Raw genomic sequence first — 16,550 nt, 5'->3', positions numbered from 1 at the left:
TGCTGAATTTTTCTTCTAATCCCCTTGTGGAGGCTTCCATTTGTGGATGGATATTTTATAGTTACACAACCTATCACATTGCTAAACTCTTTTATATTTTATATAAACTGAATGACTTATGAATAAATGGTTGTGGAATGAATCATTTGAGTTTCCATTATTTCTTATGGGGAAATTTGCTTTGATATACGAGTGCTTTGGATTACAAGCATGTTTCTGGAACTAATTATGCTCTCAATCCAAGGTTTTACTGTATAAGCTGTTATGCTTATGTGTATTTATTCAGGTATATCCCACTGTTGTTATTGTCTAAAGTAGACCTTCCATGAAAATGGAAGATCCACTCTATTGAATACCCCCCTTTCAAAGTCATATCACTTGCATATCACAACTAAAGCAAATTCTGCATATAGATACACATAGATGCTGTGAATTTACTCTTTTACAGTGAGGGGGACTGGCTTATCCGAAATCCCTCTTATTGGCCCTTCTAAACCAAAGGACCAGGCAATGCAATATGGTTACAAAGAATTTAGTCTGGGGAATTCCCATATAAGTTCTTCAGTTCCTTTAACCGGTTCAGCTCTTTGGACGTACTATGTACGTCCAGTGAAACTTTAATCACAAGCTGATGGCTTATATGGCAATAGCAGTCATCAGCCTGTGTGGGTTTTGTTTAGCCGGCGACTGGCTTCAAAGTAAAAGTGATGCGGCAGCTCCATGGCCGCCGATCACTTTCACACAGCCGGCAGTGCGGTGCATCCCCTTCCCGTTGGCACCCCCCTCTCCTCCCTTGGTTCCCAGGCTGTCCCGCGCTTACCGATGCCGGAGAACATAACTGCCGGTGGGGGGAGAGAGATTGCAGTGAAACTGAGGTAAATCCATGCCTCGATCTTACATGCAAACAATGAAACTGGAAGCGATTTTACTTCCGGTTTCATATGCAACCTTTCCTGGCCAGTACAGCCAGGAGACACATCTAACCAAGTCGATCTGTACATTGTTAGATGGTGTGAAGGGCAGGGGAGACATTAGACCCCTAATGTCTCCATAAAGCATACCTGTGAACTGCCCAATGCTATCACATAGGGGTTTTTTTTAACCCCTTGTGATGGCAATCAAGTAAAAATAAAAAATAAATTAAAAAAAGATAATAAAAGATATTTAAATAAAAAAAATTGCTGAAACCCCCGTTGCCCCTCACACCCAGGGTGTGCACATGTATGTAAACCGCAGGTACACCACATGCGTCACATATCGCTGCGAACGTCAGAGTGAGAACAATAATTCTCGCACAAGAGCTCCTAGGTGATTCTAAATTGATGAGCTGTAAAGGCTTTTAAAGCATCACCTATGGTGATTTTTGGGCACCATAGTTTTTGTCGATATCATGGACGCACGCAATTGTAAGACATGGAATGCTTGGTATCTATTTACTCAATAAATACCTCATATTTTATATGTTAACCAAAAATGGGTATAATATGGTGTGGTTTTGCACTAAAATTTATTTTATTATAGTTTTTTCCCGGAAAATGTGCAACTATCACGTTTTTATTCTACAGGGCCCTCTGCTTTTAGAAAATATATAATGTTCTTTGGGTTTAAGTAATTTTATTGCTAAAAATTAAGATTTTTACATGTATGCAACAAATGAAAAAAAATTGCTCTGGAACCGAACTGGTTAAAGAGGAAGTAAAGCCATTCTGTAGACTTGAACCTACAGGTAAGCCTATAATAAACCTTCATGGTTTAGGAGATATTCACACTTCATGCAGCCGGTGATGTCACCAACGCATGCGCTCTGAAGGGACGTATACCCATGCCATCCCTTCAGACCTCCGTGCCGTGATCCTTGACTCCTGTGTGCATGTGCAGGAGCGACATCATTGCGGCGCGGCCAATCAGACTGCTGGAGGACAAGAACCCGGAAGAAAGACTGGGTGAAGATTAAAGCATCTGTAAGAGCTCACAGGGCGGCGGTGCAGGGCTTCGTTCTAAGGTAAGTATTTCATAATGTGCTAGTATGCGATGTATACAAGCACATTATGCCTTTACTTTGCAGGTTTTTTTTGGTTTTCTTTTAAACGAAAAATTGGCGAGGCTTACTTCCTCTTTAATATTGATAATGCAGAATGTGATGCAAGTCCATGATAGTGATAAACTCAAATCTCATCTCTACTTGTGAATGTTACAACACCAGTTTACGGAAAGAATTCTTCACTTCTTTGTTTCGTAGACTATATATAAGAGGGTTCAACATGGGGACCACTGTGGTGTAGAATATGGTTAAGATCTGTTCCAGGAGGTCATAGCAATCTGATGGTGGGGCCATGTATACAGATAGAGCAGATCCATAGTAGATGGCCATAACAATGAGGTGGGATGAACAGGTGGAGAAGGCTTTACTTCGGCCATCCTTAGATTTTATGCGTTGTATGACCCTGATAATTTTTACATAGGACATCAAGTTGCACATAACTGGGCAGAGCCCAAATACTAAACACTCTGCATACATGACGATGTAAATACTTCAGTGCCACCACAGGAATTGTTGATGAGAGCTTTAGCATCACAGAAAAACTGGTGAATGGTAAGAGAAGAATAGAAAATTATTTTTAAGACTGGACTTGTAATAAAAGAAGAATTTACACACCCACCAATCCAGATGACTATTATTAGTAATATGCAGATTTTCTTATTAAGTATACAATGATAGTGCATAGGGTGACAAATTGCGACATATCGGTCATACGCCATTATAAATAGAATGGTGTTCTCAGCACTGTCCACTAGCAACATAAAATACATTTGGATAAGACATTGTGTAAATGGCACTGTATTATTTCCAGAAAATAAGATGTAGAGGAATTTTGGAATGGAAACAGTAATATAAGAAATATCAACAACAGACAAGTTCCAGAGAAATAAATACATCGGGGTGTGCAAATGGGGGTCCAAACATATCACTGCAATGATAACTATGTTCACCAGCATTCCAATTAAATAGATGAAGACAAAGTAGACAGCACCAAACATGGTCAATGTATTGCGAGCTTTAATGAAAAATGCCAAAATGTGGACATCTAAAGGGGAACTTGTGTTTTCCATAGGACATGGATACATTTCTAGACAAAAACAAAATGTATTTCTTCACAAAGCAGCAGAGTTAAAAAAAAATACACAATTGTTTATACTAGCACTAAATATTTCAAATATTTCCCACCTACCTACATACCTGTGTATGTTAAAAGGGATTTATTGTTTAAGATCACTGTTTTTTTATTGGTAAACACAATGCTGCCTTCTTCCACTGAAAATCCTGGTTGCCTGGCTGTCTCTGACTTGTTTTCTGAGTTATTGTACCAAGAATAATTATTCAGCTTACAAAGTCAGTGGCAATCCAGAACCCCTGAAGGACATATCTGTTAATGACAGGACATTGGAAGAGCATGGCAGCCAGGCAGCTATTATTTTCAAAAGAAGATCAGCGATGGAAGCCTAGGCATTTCTCTCTGTATAGATTTCCTTTACATATCTGTGCTACTGGGAGATTAAACCACGTGTTGCCAGCTGCATCATTTACAGAGCACTACCATCAATGTAATGTTAATGAGATGACTGACAGCAAGCAAAGTCCTTCAGTAGCGAAGAGAGTAACCTCTAACAATAAACTTCCTACCTTTTGGTCTTAAATATACAACTGGAGGGTGTAAATGTTAGATCTGTTTCACACTTGCAAAAAAATGACCCGTGGATCCTGCCAAAAATCCATTGAGCTCCTAACTGCCTGTATTGAGCTGAAAATGCTGCACAGAAATCTGAAACATAATTATCTCTCTGTGGACTACAGAACATTGCTCCTCCATAGATACAGTGCGGTGAGACAGTATTGTCTCCCTTGGACATGAAGTGTGTTACTTGCAGGATCACCAGGTGAAAAGAAAGAAAAAGCTCGCTAAAGCCTGCTAACTGCTTGTTTAAAGGGTAACTCCACTTTCGTGTAGGAAAAAATAGCAAATAAAGAAAAACTAATATAGCGTATACAATTGCGACACGAGTCATATTGTAATTGAATGTTATTAGTGTAGCTAGCTGCTGCCATAACAACGATATTCCTCTTCAAAATAACGACATATAACGACGGTGGGCAGTCCAGAAGTGGTTAAGGGGAACTCCATGCCAAAATTTTAAAAGAAATTGGCGTGGGGGTCCCCCCAAAATCTATACCAGACCCTTATCCAAGCATGTATCCTGGAGGTCAGGATAGGGGGAGACGAGCGAGCACCCCCCTCCTGAACCATACCAGGCCACATGCCCCCAACATGGTTTGAGTCATTGGCGTGATGAAGGAACCAATCAGAAGGAACCAATCAGAAGTTCCGAAACGCATCACATTTTGATGACTATTTGACGTTTTCCGGCTTGCGGTCCATGCTGGTTGTCGTCCCCCTCTGCTGATGTCACTTCTGGGATCTTCTGCTCCTCACTGATTCGGACAGCGTGATTGTTCCATGGTTGTCTCCAGAGCTGTAGGACGTCCATCTGCAGGCTACCCTGGGATTTTCTGCTGCTATACACTGACATCGCTTGGGATTTCTTAAACACACTGGGGACCTCTTATGCCGGACCACCTGCTTTATGAATATATGATATGCCATCATTTACTGCAGATTCTGTAAGTGTTTTTAATCCTTTTTGGGGCTATTAAAAGTTTCTGCAAAAAATTCTGCACTTAGGGGCTCCTTTTTTTGCTTTTGTTTGTTTTCTAGAGATTGCTCCACTCTGCGAGTGCAGCCCTGAGTGCTGAAGATCATATACACACATTGGATCATCCTATAACTTTTTATATAGACATTTTTTAGATATAGACAATTTCTGCCTGGTCCTTTTATTCAGAGCGCCCTTATATTTTTATCTGATGGGGACAAGAGCCTCTTTCTGATAACTCTGACCATTGGTTGTCGGGGTCTGCGGGTGGGGGGCTTATCAAAATTCAGAAGCCCCCTTTAACATGGGGGCCACCAAACCTCCCCTATGCGAATGGGTATCGGGTACATTGTACCCCTACCCATTCACCAAAAATAGTGTCTAAAGTAAAAACCACAACAGACAGTTTTTGACAATTCTTTTATTAAAAAAGAAAAAAAAAGTGTCACGCGATGTCCATCCATCTTCAATCACGCCGCCCGATGGACCCGAAAAATAGAAGAAAAAGAGAAAACTCTGCCTCCATGGGAGGCCTGCTGGTGACTACTGTCTTTTCGCTTTGACAACTGTTATATGACCCCGCCCCCTCTGACCTCACATGATGTCAAAGGGAGGGCAGTGTCACTCAGTTAAGTCACTGGGTGGCCCCCACCCTTGCCTATACAACAGCTGTCACCGGGAGGCAGGGGCGGATCCAGGGGGGGGCAACGGGGCAATTGCCCCCTCCGAGAAATGCGGGTGAGTGACTGTGAGAGAGAGCCGCTGAGCGGCTCCGGGAGTGAAAAAGCTGCTACGCGGCTCCGGGAGTGAGAGAGCCGCTGGGCGGCTCCGGGAGTGACAGAGCCGCTGGGCGGCTCCGGGAGTGAGAAAGCCGCTGGGCGGCTCCGGGAGTGACAGAGCCGCTGGGCGGCTCCGGGAGTGAGAAAGCCGCTGGGCGGCTCCGGGAGTGACAGAGCCGCTGGGCGGCTTCGGGAGTGACAGAGCCGCTGGGCGGCTCCGTGAGTGACAGACCTGCTGGGCGGCTCAGGGAGTGACAGAGCCGCTGGGCGGCTCCGGGAGTGACAGAGCCGCTGGGCGGCTCTGGGAGTGACAGACCTGCTGGGCGGCTCTGGGAGTGACAGACCTGCTGGGCGGCTCCGGGAGTGACAGACCTGCTGGGCGGCTCCGGGAGTGACAGAGCCGCTGGGCGGCTCCGGGAGTGACAGAGCCGCTGGGCGGCTCCGGGAGTGACAGAGCCGCTGGGCGGCTCCGGGAGTGAGAAAGCCGCTGGGCAGCTCCGGGAGTGACAGAGCCGCTGGGCGGCTCCGGGAGTGACAGACCTGCTGGGCGGCTCCGGGAGTGACAGAGCTGCTGGGCGGCTCCGGGAGTGAAAAAGTCGCTACGCGGCTCCGGGAGTGAAAAAGTCGCTACGTGGCTCCGGGAGTGGGAGAGCCGCTGGGCGGCTCCGGGAGTGAGATAGCCGCCGCTGACATGTGCCACTCCTCATAGTGTTGAATCCAAAAGAGGTCGCGTAGCGGTAACTTCCATACAAAGCAGCGCGATTTTCAAACACTCAGGTCTGATTCTCAATGGTTTGTACAGTCCATGTGTTTGTGGGCGGGCTGCTGGGCCAATCAGGGAGCCGGCGGGCAGGGGAGCAGAGAGATGACATCATCTCTCACCGCCCGGCGCCCGCCCTGCATCCCTGCAGTTCCCCCCTCATCATGCAGGCAGCTGCGGCAGCAGAGAGACTACATCATCTCTCTGCTGCCTGTCTCTGGGACACAAGAGACCACCTTAGCAGGTGGAAAGTGACAATCTTCATCTGGTGACAGGCGACGTGGCAAGTGACAATCCGCAACGTGGCAGGCGACGTGGCAAGTGACAATCTGCATCTGGTGACAGGCGACGTGGCAAGTGACAATCCCCAACATGTGGCAGGCGACAATCTGCATCTGGTGACAGGTGACGTGGCAAGTGACAATCCGCAACGTGGCAGGCGACGTGGCAAGTGACAATCTGCATCTGGTGACAGGCGACGTGGCAAGTGACAATCCGCAACATGTGGCAGGCGACGTGGCAAGTGACAATCTGCATCTGGTGACAGGTGACGTGGCAAGTGACACACTCGGGGCTCCCACTGATTCTGCATTATGGTGAGTTAAACTATTTAATTTTTTATAACAATGTAATAATAGTAATAATGCGCTTCAATCATCCTGACACCATAACAACCATGGTGCCGTGATGATTGAAGCGCCAACACCAACCATTTCACCGATAGATGTACCCCAAAAAAATATATTTTCTGGCAGTGCCCCTCCCGAGACTAGACTCTGGATCCGCCCCTGCCGGGAGGCCTCCCATCAAGGCGGAGCTTTTTAAATTTTTTTCTATTTTTCGAGTTCGTCGGGCTAGATTGAAGATGGATGGACGTTGCGGGACTCTTTTTCTTTTTTTAAGGACTTGTCAAAAACTGTCTGTTGTGGTTTTTACTTTTTGACACTTTTTTTAGTGAATGGGTAGTGGTACAATGTACCCGATACACATTCACATGGGGGTGGGATCTGGGGTCCCTTTGTTAAAGGGGGCTTCCAGATTTAACTCATCTCCCCTTTCCTGGCCTGCCAGGCTGCTTGCTCGCATAAGAGTCTGGTTTGGATTTTGGGGGGACCCCACGCCAATTTAAAAAAAAAATTTTAGCGTGAAGTTCCCCTTAAAATCGATGGCAGACCCAAAGGGCCTGGTATGTATTTTGGGGGAACCCCATGCCGTTTTTTTTTTAAATTCTGTCATAGGGTTCCCCTTAACTACTTCAATACACTGTATTATATACTCTGCATTACCCTACTTATATACCCTGCACTATATTATATATACTACACTGACTGCACTATATATTCTCCACTGTATTATATAGACTACACTGATGGCACTATATACTCTCCACTGTAATATATATAAATACTGCTGATGGTTGTGGCCCACCTGTCACCCTGCCCAGCCCAGCATTCAATCTTCAGTCACTGCAAGGCAATGAACAGTCCATTAGATTTGTTTATATTTTTATTTAGGGAATTGAACTTGTATAGGGTATAGGAAGTATGGAATGCCCAGTGAATTTTAGAACAATCAATTGGTGAATTTTGGAACAATCAATTGGGACAACTTATATACTCTCAGGTACATACAGGCCTCTCTTCCTAAAGCACAACTCTTACTGTAGGCTATTACTCCTCAGCTTCTCCAGCACTCTACTATCATGAGTTTGCAGGCACAGCTAGCACCGCGTGGTTAGGCCTAAAACTGGCTTAGCCAGGCCTTAGCAATTACCCTTTGCAAGCAGGGACCGCGGGCCCCTATAGTGTATCAAAATAGAAAGTCTCTGGTGCTAGCTGTCCTACATGCAGCTACTGAGCCCATTAAGCCACCTTCAGGCCCTGCCAGCCATCCTTGCTGCAGCTGCCCTTCGCCACTGCCCATGACACCACAGTCCATTCCTCTGGTTTTGCACCCATCCCAGACTACATCCTCACAGTCCTCCTGTATATTGCTTCCTTTCTAATGTTCACTCCTCTCTCCTCCTGCACATCGCATCCTCTCATCCTCCCTAATGTTCATTCCTCTCTCCTTCTGCACATCGCTTCCTCTCTAATGTTTAGGCACAACTAGCACAAAGTGGATAGGCCTGACACTGGCTCCGCAAGGCCTTAGCAATTGCGTTTTGCAGGCAGGGACCGTGTGCCCCTATCGTGTAGCAAAATAGAAAGTCTCTGGTGCTAGCTATTCTACATGCGGGTACTGAGCCCAGTAAGCCATCGTGGCTGAAGAATATTATTATTATTATTATTCAGGATTTATATAGCGCCAACAGTTTACACAGCGCTTTACAATATAAAAAGGGAGACAATACAGTTATAATACAATACAATACAATAGGATTAAGAGGGCCCTGCTCAGAAGAGCTTACAATCTAATAGGGTGGGGCAGGTGGTACAAAAGGTTGTAACTGTGGGGAATGAGCTGGTGGAAGTGGTAGGAGAGACTCTGGAGAAATCCTGGAGACGAGCATGGGAGGAGGAGATGAGAGAGCTTGAAAGCAGGAGGTCTTGAGAAGAGCGGAGAGGTCGATTTGGGTGATATTTGGAGACAAGATTAGTGATGTAGCTTGGGGCAGAGTTGTGAATGGCTTTGTATGTTGTGGTTAGAATTTTGAATTTAATTCGCTGGGTGATTGGGAGCCAGTGTAGGGATTGAAGTAGAGGGTTGGCAGACACTGAGCGGTTGGTAAGGTGGATAAGTCTGGCAGCAACATTCATGATAGAATGAAGAGGGGATAGCCTATGGAGCGGCATGCCAATGAGAAGGGAGTTGCAATAGTCAAGGCGAGAGATAACAAGGGAGTGAATGAGGAGCTTGGTGGTTTCATTTGTTAAAAAAGGGCGAATTTTAGAGATGTTACGGAGGTGAATTCTGCAAACTTTTGACAGCGATTGGATTTGAGGCTGAAATGACAAGTCAGAGTCTAGGATTACACAGAGTACCCTGGCGTGAGGGGAGGGACTGATGGTTGCATTGTTGATTTTGATGGAAAAGTCATGGAGGGGGGCACGGGCGGGGGGAATATTAATAGCTCAGTTTTAGAGAGATTTAGTTTAAGGAAGTGGTGCGACAACCATGCTGATATGTCAGTTAGTAATGCGAGAGGAGACTGAAGGAGTGAGGTGAGGAGTAGACAGAAAGATTTGGGTGTCATCAGCGTATAAGTGGTATTGGAAGCCGTGGGCAGTTATTAAGTGACCAAGGGAGGAGGTGTAGATAGAGAAGAGAAGGGGTCCAAGAACCGAGCCTTGGAGGACCCCCACAGAAAGGGGCAATGGAGAGGAGGAGACAGAGTTGTAGGTGACACTGAAGGAGCGCTGTGATAAATAGCCAGAGAACCAGGATAAAGCAGAATCTCGGAGGCCAAGGGAATGTAGTTTATTGAGAAGGAGCGGGTGGTCAACAGTATCAAAGACCGCAGAGAGGTCAAGTAGTAGGAGTATGGAGTACTGGCTGTTGGTTTTAGCAGTTAGTAAATCGTTAGTGAGTTTTAGTAAGGTAGTTTCCGTGGAGTGCTGCGAGCGAAAGCCAGACTGTAAGGGGTCAAGAAGGTTATTTTCATTGAGGTAGGAGCTAAGACAGTTGTAGACTAAGCGTTCTAGAAGTTTAGAGGTGAATGGGAGTAATGAGATGGGTCTTAAGTTGTTCAGGTCGGTAGGGTCCAGAGAGGGCTTTTTAAGAATGGGAGTGATCTGCGCATGTTTTAGAGGGGAGGGGAAAATGCCACTAGAAAGGGAGAGATTGAAGATGTGGGTGAGGGAGCATAGGATAGAAGAAGAGGGTGACCGTAGTAGTTGTGAGGGAACAGGATCCAAGGGACAATTGGTTAGGTGGGCATCCGAGAAAATTTTTGTAACCTCTTCCGTAGTAGCCAATTCAAAAGAGGAGAGTGTGGAATGTGCTGCTGGGCAAGGCATGATGGGTGGGGAAGACGTACGCACAGTGGAGATGTCCTCACGAATTGCATCAATCTTGTCTTTGAAGTGATTGGCAATCTCTTGGGCAGTGAGTGAGTTAGTGGGTAGAGGGGGTGGTGGACGAAGCAGAGAGTTAAAGGTTGAGAAGAGCCGACGGGGACTGGATGACAAGGAATTAATAAGAGAGACAAAGTAGGCTTGTTTGGCAGCATGGAGGCATGAATTGTATTTTAGAAGGGCAGATTTATATAGGGTGAAGTCTTGCAGGCATTTGGTTTTACGCCACAGTCGTTCAAGAGCACGGCAATGTCTCTTGAGATTTCTAGTGTTGTCAGTTTGCCAGGGTTGTAATGGTCGGGGCCTAATTCTGCGTGTGGTTGGAGGAGCAAGTGCATCTAGTGATGATGAGAGTGAACTGTTGTAGACAGAAGTGGCCAGGTCAGGACAGGACAGGGGAGAGATTATGTCATATAGGTGGTCAGTAGCAGAATAGAGAAGAGAAGGGTTAAAGTGGCGAAGGTTTCTACAAGTAATTGTTTGCTGCTTGGAGGGATGGGTGGTTGGAGGCAAGGATACAGTGAAAGTAATGAGGTTGTGATCAGATAGAGGAAAGGGGGTGTTGGTGAGGTTGCCAGGGTTGCAGAGGTGGGAGAATACAAGGTCAAGGGTATTACCATTGGAGTGAGTGGAAGTATGTGTCCATTGGGTTAGGTCAAAAGATGACGTTAAGTTGAGAAATTTAGCTGTAGTTGGGCTGTTAACATTGACAGGAATGTTAAAGTCACCAAGAATAATGGTGGGTATTTCAGAGGAGAGAAAGTAGGGTAGCCAGGCAGCAAAGTCATCAAGAAAGCGCGATACAGGTCCTGGAGGCCTATAAATTGCTGCAATCCTCAGAGAAATGGGAGAAAACAGCCGGATACAGTGCATCTCGAAAGAAGAGAGGGATAGAGAGGGAGGGACAGGAAGGACTTGGAAGGTGCTTTGTGGGGACAGAAGGAAGCCAACTCCACCTCCTTTCTGTCTGTTGGGTCTGGAGGAGTGAGTCCAATGGAGACCACCATGGGAGAGGGCAGCAGGAGAAGCTGAGTCAAAAATTTTGAAGCCAGGTTTCTGTTATGGCGAGTATGTTCAAGCCATGAGAGATGAAGAGGTCATGTACAGATGTTAGCTTGTTACAGATGGAGCGGGCGTTCCAAAGGGCACATGAGATTGGTGGGGTGCTTTGAGGAAGCAGGGGGATAGAAATTAAACTGAGTGGATTGCGGTGGTTGCCAGAGGGGGAGGGGTATTGGATATGTGGCTTGCATTTGGAAAATGGCGGACCAGGATTAGGAGAAATGTCACCTGAGACTAGGAGAAGGAGGAGGGTAAGGAAGGCAAGGTGGGAGTGGGATGTGCATGAGCGCACGTGTCTAGTGGCCCTGGTGTTTATGTCAGCATGTGGGTGCAGCAACTGCAGGAGATGATGGGTGCCATAGTAGGGAGTGGGTAGGAGTGAGGGTTATATGTGCATGCTGCAGGGAAGAGAGGAGGGGTAGAGTAAAGATAATTTGAGGATAGAAGACACCAATGTGAGAAGGAAGAGAATAAGGAGCATGTTAGTGGATAGAGAGTGGGAAACTAACCTAATATAAAATAAATTTCAAAGGATGTTTGCTTGTCGTCTTGCAGAGTGGAGCAGAGTTCCTATTGTTCATGCAGCTTTAGTTAAACTGCATCGGTGAAACTGCGCATCACTCGTGACAGAGCCATGATATCTGCGCCACCCCATAAGCTGCCATAAATTTATAGAGAGACTAAGCTGGGATGCATTTCTCAGTTGGTCATTATTGGGTCTGATGTGAGACACCTGAATATGGGGAGGAGATGGCCAGGGCCAGGCCAGCTACAGACACAGGCTAGGGTCGTAAAGCTAATTACCTCTCTTGATCACTCAAGCCACATGGAGTTGAGAATCAATCACTAGTAATATTGCTATTGCAGTGTGTTTGTTATAGAGCTAGCAGTAAATATGGAAGTTTAAAGATATGGCAGCAGAAAACAATTACCAAAAATATTAATAGCAGACTCAGCAAAGTCAGTTCAGTAGGGATGTACAGTTGGAGTATGAAGATGCCCTTCTCCACTGCCCATGACACCACAGTCCATTCCTCTGGTTCTACACCCATTCCAGACTGCATCCTTCCAGTCCCCTCAGGCGTGCCTTTGAACTCTGAACTGTATTATATATACTACACGGACTGCACTATATTCTCTTAACTGCATTATATATACTATAAAGACTGCACTAAATACTATGAACTGTATTATATATATATATATATATATATATATATATATATATATATACACTATACGAATTGCACTATAAACTCTGAACTGCATTATATATACTATACGGACTGCACTATATACTCTGAACTGCATGACAACAGAAACTACCCAAATGACCCTGATCAAACATTTACATACCCCAGTTCTTAATACCGTGTATTGCCCCCTTTAGCATCAATGACAGCTTGAAGTATTTTGTGGTATTTGTGGATGAAGCTCTTTTTCTTCTCAGAGCTGCGCATTCCTCTTGGCAAAAAGCCTCCAGTTCCTGTAAATTCTTGGGCTGTCTTGCATGAACTGCATGTTTGAGATCTCCCCAGAGTGGTTCAATGATATTGAGGTCAGGAGACTGAGATGGCCATTCCAAAACCTTCCATTTATTCTGCTGTAGCCAATGACTGGTCGACTTGGCCTTGTGTTTTGGATCATTGTCATGTTGGAATGTCCAAGTACGTCCCATGTGCAACTTCTTGGCTGATCAATGCAAATGTTCCTCCAGTATTTTTTGCTAACATACTGCATTTATCTTACCAACAATTTTGACCAAATTTACTGTGAACCATGGTCCCACCACACGTGTGACATATCGCTGCAAACATCAGAACAATAGTTCTAGCACAAGAGATCCTAGTCAATTCTAAATTTATGAGCTGTAAAGGCTTTTAAAGCGTCACCTATGGTCATTTTTGGGCACCATAGTTTTTGACGATATCATGGACGCACGCAATTTTAAGACATGGAATGTTTGCTATCTATTTACTCGATGCAACCTCATCTTTTATATTTTAACCAAAAATGGCTATTGTATGGTGTGGTTTTGCACTAAGATTTATTTTATTATATTCTTTCCGGAAAATTTGCGTTTAATGAACAGTTGCACAAATACCATGTGAAGCAAAAATGTGAAACTATCACCTTTTTATTCTACAGGGCCTCTGCTTTCAGAAAATACTGTATATAATGTTCTGGGGGTTTAAGTACATTTTTTGCCAAAAATTAAGATTTTTACATGTATGCGACAAAAAAAAAAAAAAAAAATGCTCTGGAGCAGAACTGGTTAAAGAGGAAGTAAAGCCATTCTGTAGACTTCAACCTACAGGTAAGCCTATAATAAGGCTTACCTGTAGGTACTATGAATATCTCCTAAACCTTCATGGTTTAGGAGATATTTGCACTTCATGCAGCTGGTGATGTAACCAGCGCATGCGTTCTTAAGGGATGGTATGCCCATGCCATCCTTTCAGAACTCTGTGGCACAATCCTTGACTCCTGTGCACATGCGCTTGAGTGACATCATCACGGCATGGCCAATAAGATGGCCCGGAGGACGCGAACCTGGAAGGAAGACCGGATGAAGATGGAAGCGTCTGCAAGAGCTCACAGGGCTTTGTTCTAAGGTAAGTATTTCATAATGTGCTAGTATGTGATGTATACTAGCACATTATGCCTTTACTTTGCAGGGTTTTTAAAAAGAAAATAAAGAAAAATTGGCGAGGTTTACTTCCTCTTTAACCACTTCAATACTAGGTACTTAGACACCTTCCCGCCCAGGCCAATTTTCAGCTTTCAGCGCTGTCGCAATTTAAATAAAAATTGCGCGGTCATGCTACACTGTACTCAAACATTTTTTTTATCATTTTGTTCCCACAGATAGAGCTTTCTTTTGGTGGTATTTGATCACCTCTGCGGTATTTATCTTTTGCGCAACAAATAAAAACTTGTTTTTTTTCAAAATTTTCGGTCTTTTTTTCTTTGTTTCTGTTAAAAATTTTTGTAAATAAGTACATTTTCTTCTTCAATGATGGGCACTGATATGGCTGCACTGACGGACACTGGTACAGCGGCACTGATGGGCACCGATGAGGTGGCACCAATAAGGTGGCACTGATGAGGTGGCACTGATGGGCACTGATGATGGGCACTGATAGGTGGCACTGATGGGCACTTATAGGTGGCACTGGTATGCAGCACTGATGGGCACTCGTAGGTGGCATTGATGGGTACTTATGGGTGGCACTGATGGGTACTTATGGGTGGCACTGATGAGTACTCATGGGTGGCACTGATACGTGGCACGGATGGGCACTGATGGGCACTGATAGGTGGGCACTGATGGGCATGGATGGGCACTGACAGGTGGCACCGATGGACACTGATGGGTGGCCCTGATGACACTGATTTGTGGCACTGATGCCCCTAAGGGTGGCATTGCTGGGCATCACTGCAATATAATGGTGCCAATCAGTGCCCATTTGTGGGCACTGATTGGCACAGATTGGGCACTGACTGGACACATTGGGCACATGTGGATGGCCATAGGTTACATACCTGGCCATCCACATGTTGCCCCCTTCCCTGGTGGTCCTAGTGGCTAACCCTGGTGGTCCAGTGTGGTCATCTGAAGGGGGGCTGCGCTAAACAATCAGCGCAGACCCCCCCTGTCAGGAGAGCACCCGATCGGCTCTCCTCTACTCGCGTCTGTCAGACACGAGTGAGGAAAAGCCGATCAACGGCTCTTCCTATTGACATCGTGATGAGCCGTGATAAAGAGCCTCCGCCGAAGGCTCTTTACCAAGATGCACGACCCCGTGGCATGTTATCCTGCTGGACATCATATGATGCCCAGTCAGGATAACTGAACCACCGCCCGGCCGTCATCTGCTATGGGCCGGGCGGGAAGTGGTTAATGTCGATAATGCAAAATGTGATACAAGTGATGAACTCAAATCTCTTTTTTACTTGTGAATGTTACAATACCAGTTTACAGAAAGAATTCTTCACTTCTTTGTTTCGTAGACTGTATATGAGAGGGTTCAACATGGGGACTATTGTGGTGTAGAATATGGTTAAGATCTGTTCCAGGAGTTCATAGCGATCTGATGGTGGGGTCATGTATGCAGATACACCAGATCCATAGTAGATGGCCATAACAATGAGGTGGGATGAACAGGTGGAAAATATTTTTCTTCTGCCATCCTTAGATTTTATGCGTTGTATGATCCTGATAATTTTTACATAGGACATCAAGTTGCACATAACTGGGCAGAGCCCAAATACTAAATACTCTGCATAAAAGACAATATAAAACATTTCAGTACCACCGCAGGAAATGTTGATGAGAGCTTTAGCATCACAGAAAAACTGATGAATGGTAACAGAACAGAAAATTATTTTTAAGACTGAAATTGTAATAATAGAAGAATTTACACACCCACCAAGCCAGATGACTATTATTAGTAATATGCAAATTTTCCTATTAAGTATATGATGATAGTGCAAAGGGTGACAAATTGCGACATATCGGTCATACGCCATTATAAATAGAATGTTTCCCTCAGCACTGGCAGCTTGCAACATAAAATACATTTGGATAAGGCATTGTGTAAATGACACTGAATTATTACCAGAAAATAAGATGTAGAGGAGTTTTGGAAGGGTAACAGTTGTATAAGAAATATCAATAACAGACAAGTTGCAGAGAAATAAATACATTGGGGTGTGCAAATGGGGGTCCAAACATATAACTGCAATGATAGCTATGTTCACCAGCATTCCAATAAAATAGATGAAGAAAAAGTAGACAGAGCTGAAGATGAACAATGTATTTCCAGTTTTCATGAAAAATGGCAAAATGTGCACATCTAAAGGGGATGTTGTGTTTTCCGTAGGAAATGGATACATTTCTACACAAGAATTAAATGTATTTCTTCATAAAGCAGCTAAAAAAAAAAAAAAAAAAAGGTTATACTAGCACTAAATATTTCAAATATTTCCAACCTACCTATAATTGTGCTCATAAGTTTACATATCCTGGCAGAGTTAATGATTTCTTGGCCATATTTCAGAGAATATGAAAGATAACACAAAAACTTTTCTTTCACTCATGGTTAGTGTTTGGCTGAAGCCATATATTATCAATCAACTGTGTTTACTCTTTTTAAATCATAATCACCACTAGACATGTGCATTCGTTTTCGTCCGAATGCATTTTCGTCCGAATTTCAG

The 16,550-nt window shown here is 44.5% G+C and overlaps 1 protein-coding gene and 1 pseudogene across 1 annotated transcript; both read right to left on the bottom strand.

The window, feature by feature from the left end:
* Positions 1 to 2,191: 2,191 nt before the first annotated feature.
* Positions 2,192 to 3,111, bottom strand: LOC141147639 (olfactory receptor 2L3-like; annotated as a pseudogene).
* Positions 3,112 to 15,293: 12,182 nt separating this feature from the next.
* On the bottom strand, positions 15,294 to 16,202 carry LOC141147638 (olfactory receptor 2L2-like). The gene has a single exon (XM_073634867.1). The coding sequence runs from the start codon at positions 16,161 to 16,163 to the stop codon at positions 15,294 to 15,296; it is 870 nt and encodes a 289-aa protein (XP_073490968.1). The 5' UTR covers positions 16,164 to 16,202.
* Positions 16,203 to 16,550: the final 348 nt, after the last annotated feature.

This window comes from Aquarana catesbeiana, linkage group LG06, assembly GCF_042186555.1.
Source record: "Aquarana catesbeiana isolate 2022-GZ linkage group LG06, ASM4218655v1, whole genome shotgun sequence".
Lineage (NCBI taxonomy): Eukaryota > Metazoa > Chordata > Amphibia > Anura > Ranidae > Aquarana > Aquarana catesbeiana.
Note: the sequence above shows the minus strand (reverse complement) of the source record. Positions and strands in the feature narration are given on the sequence as shown.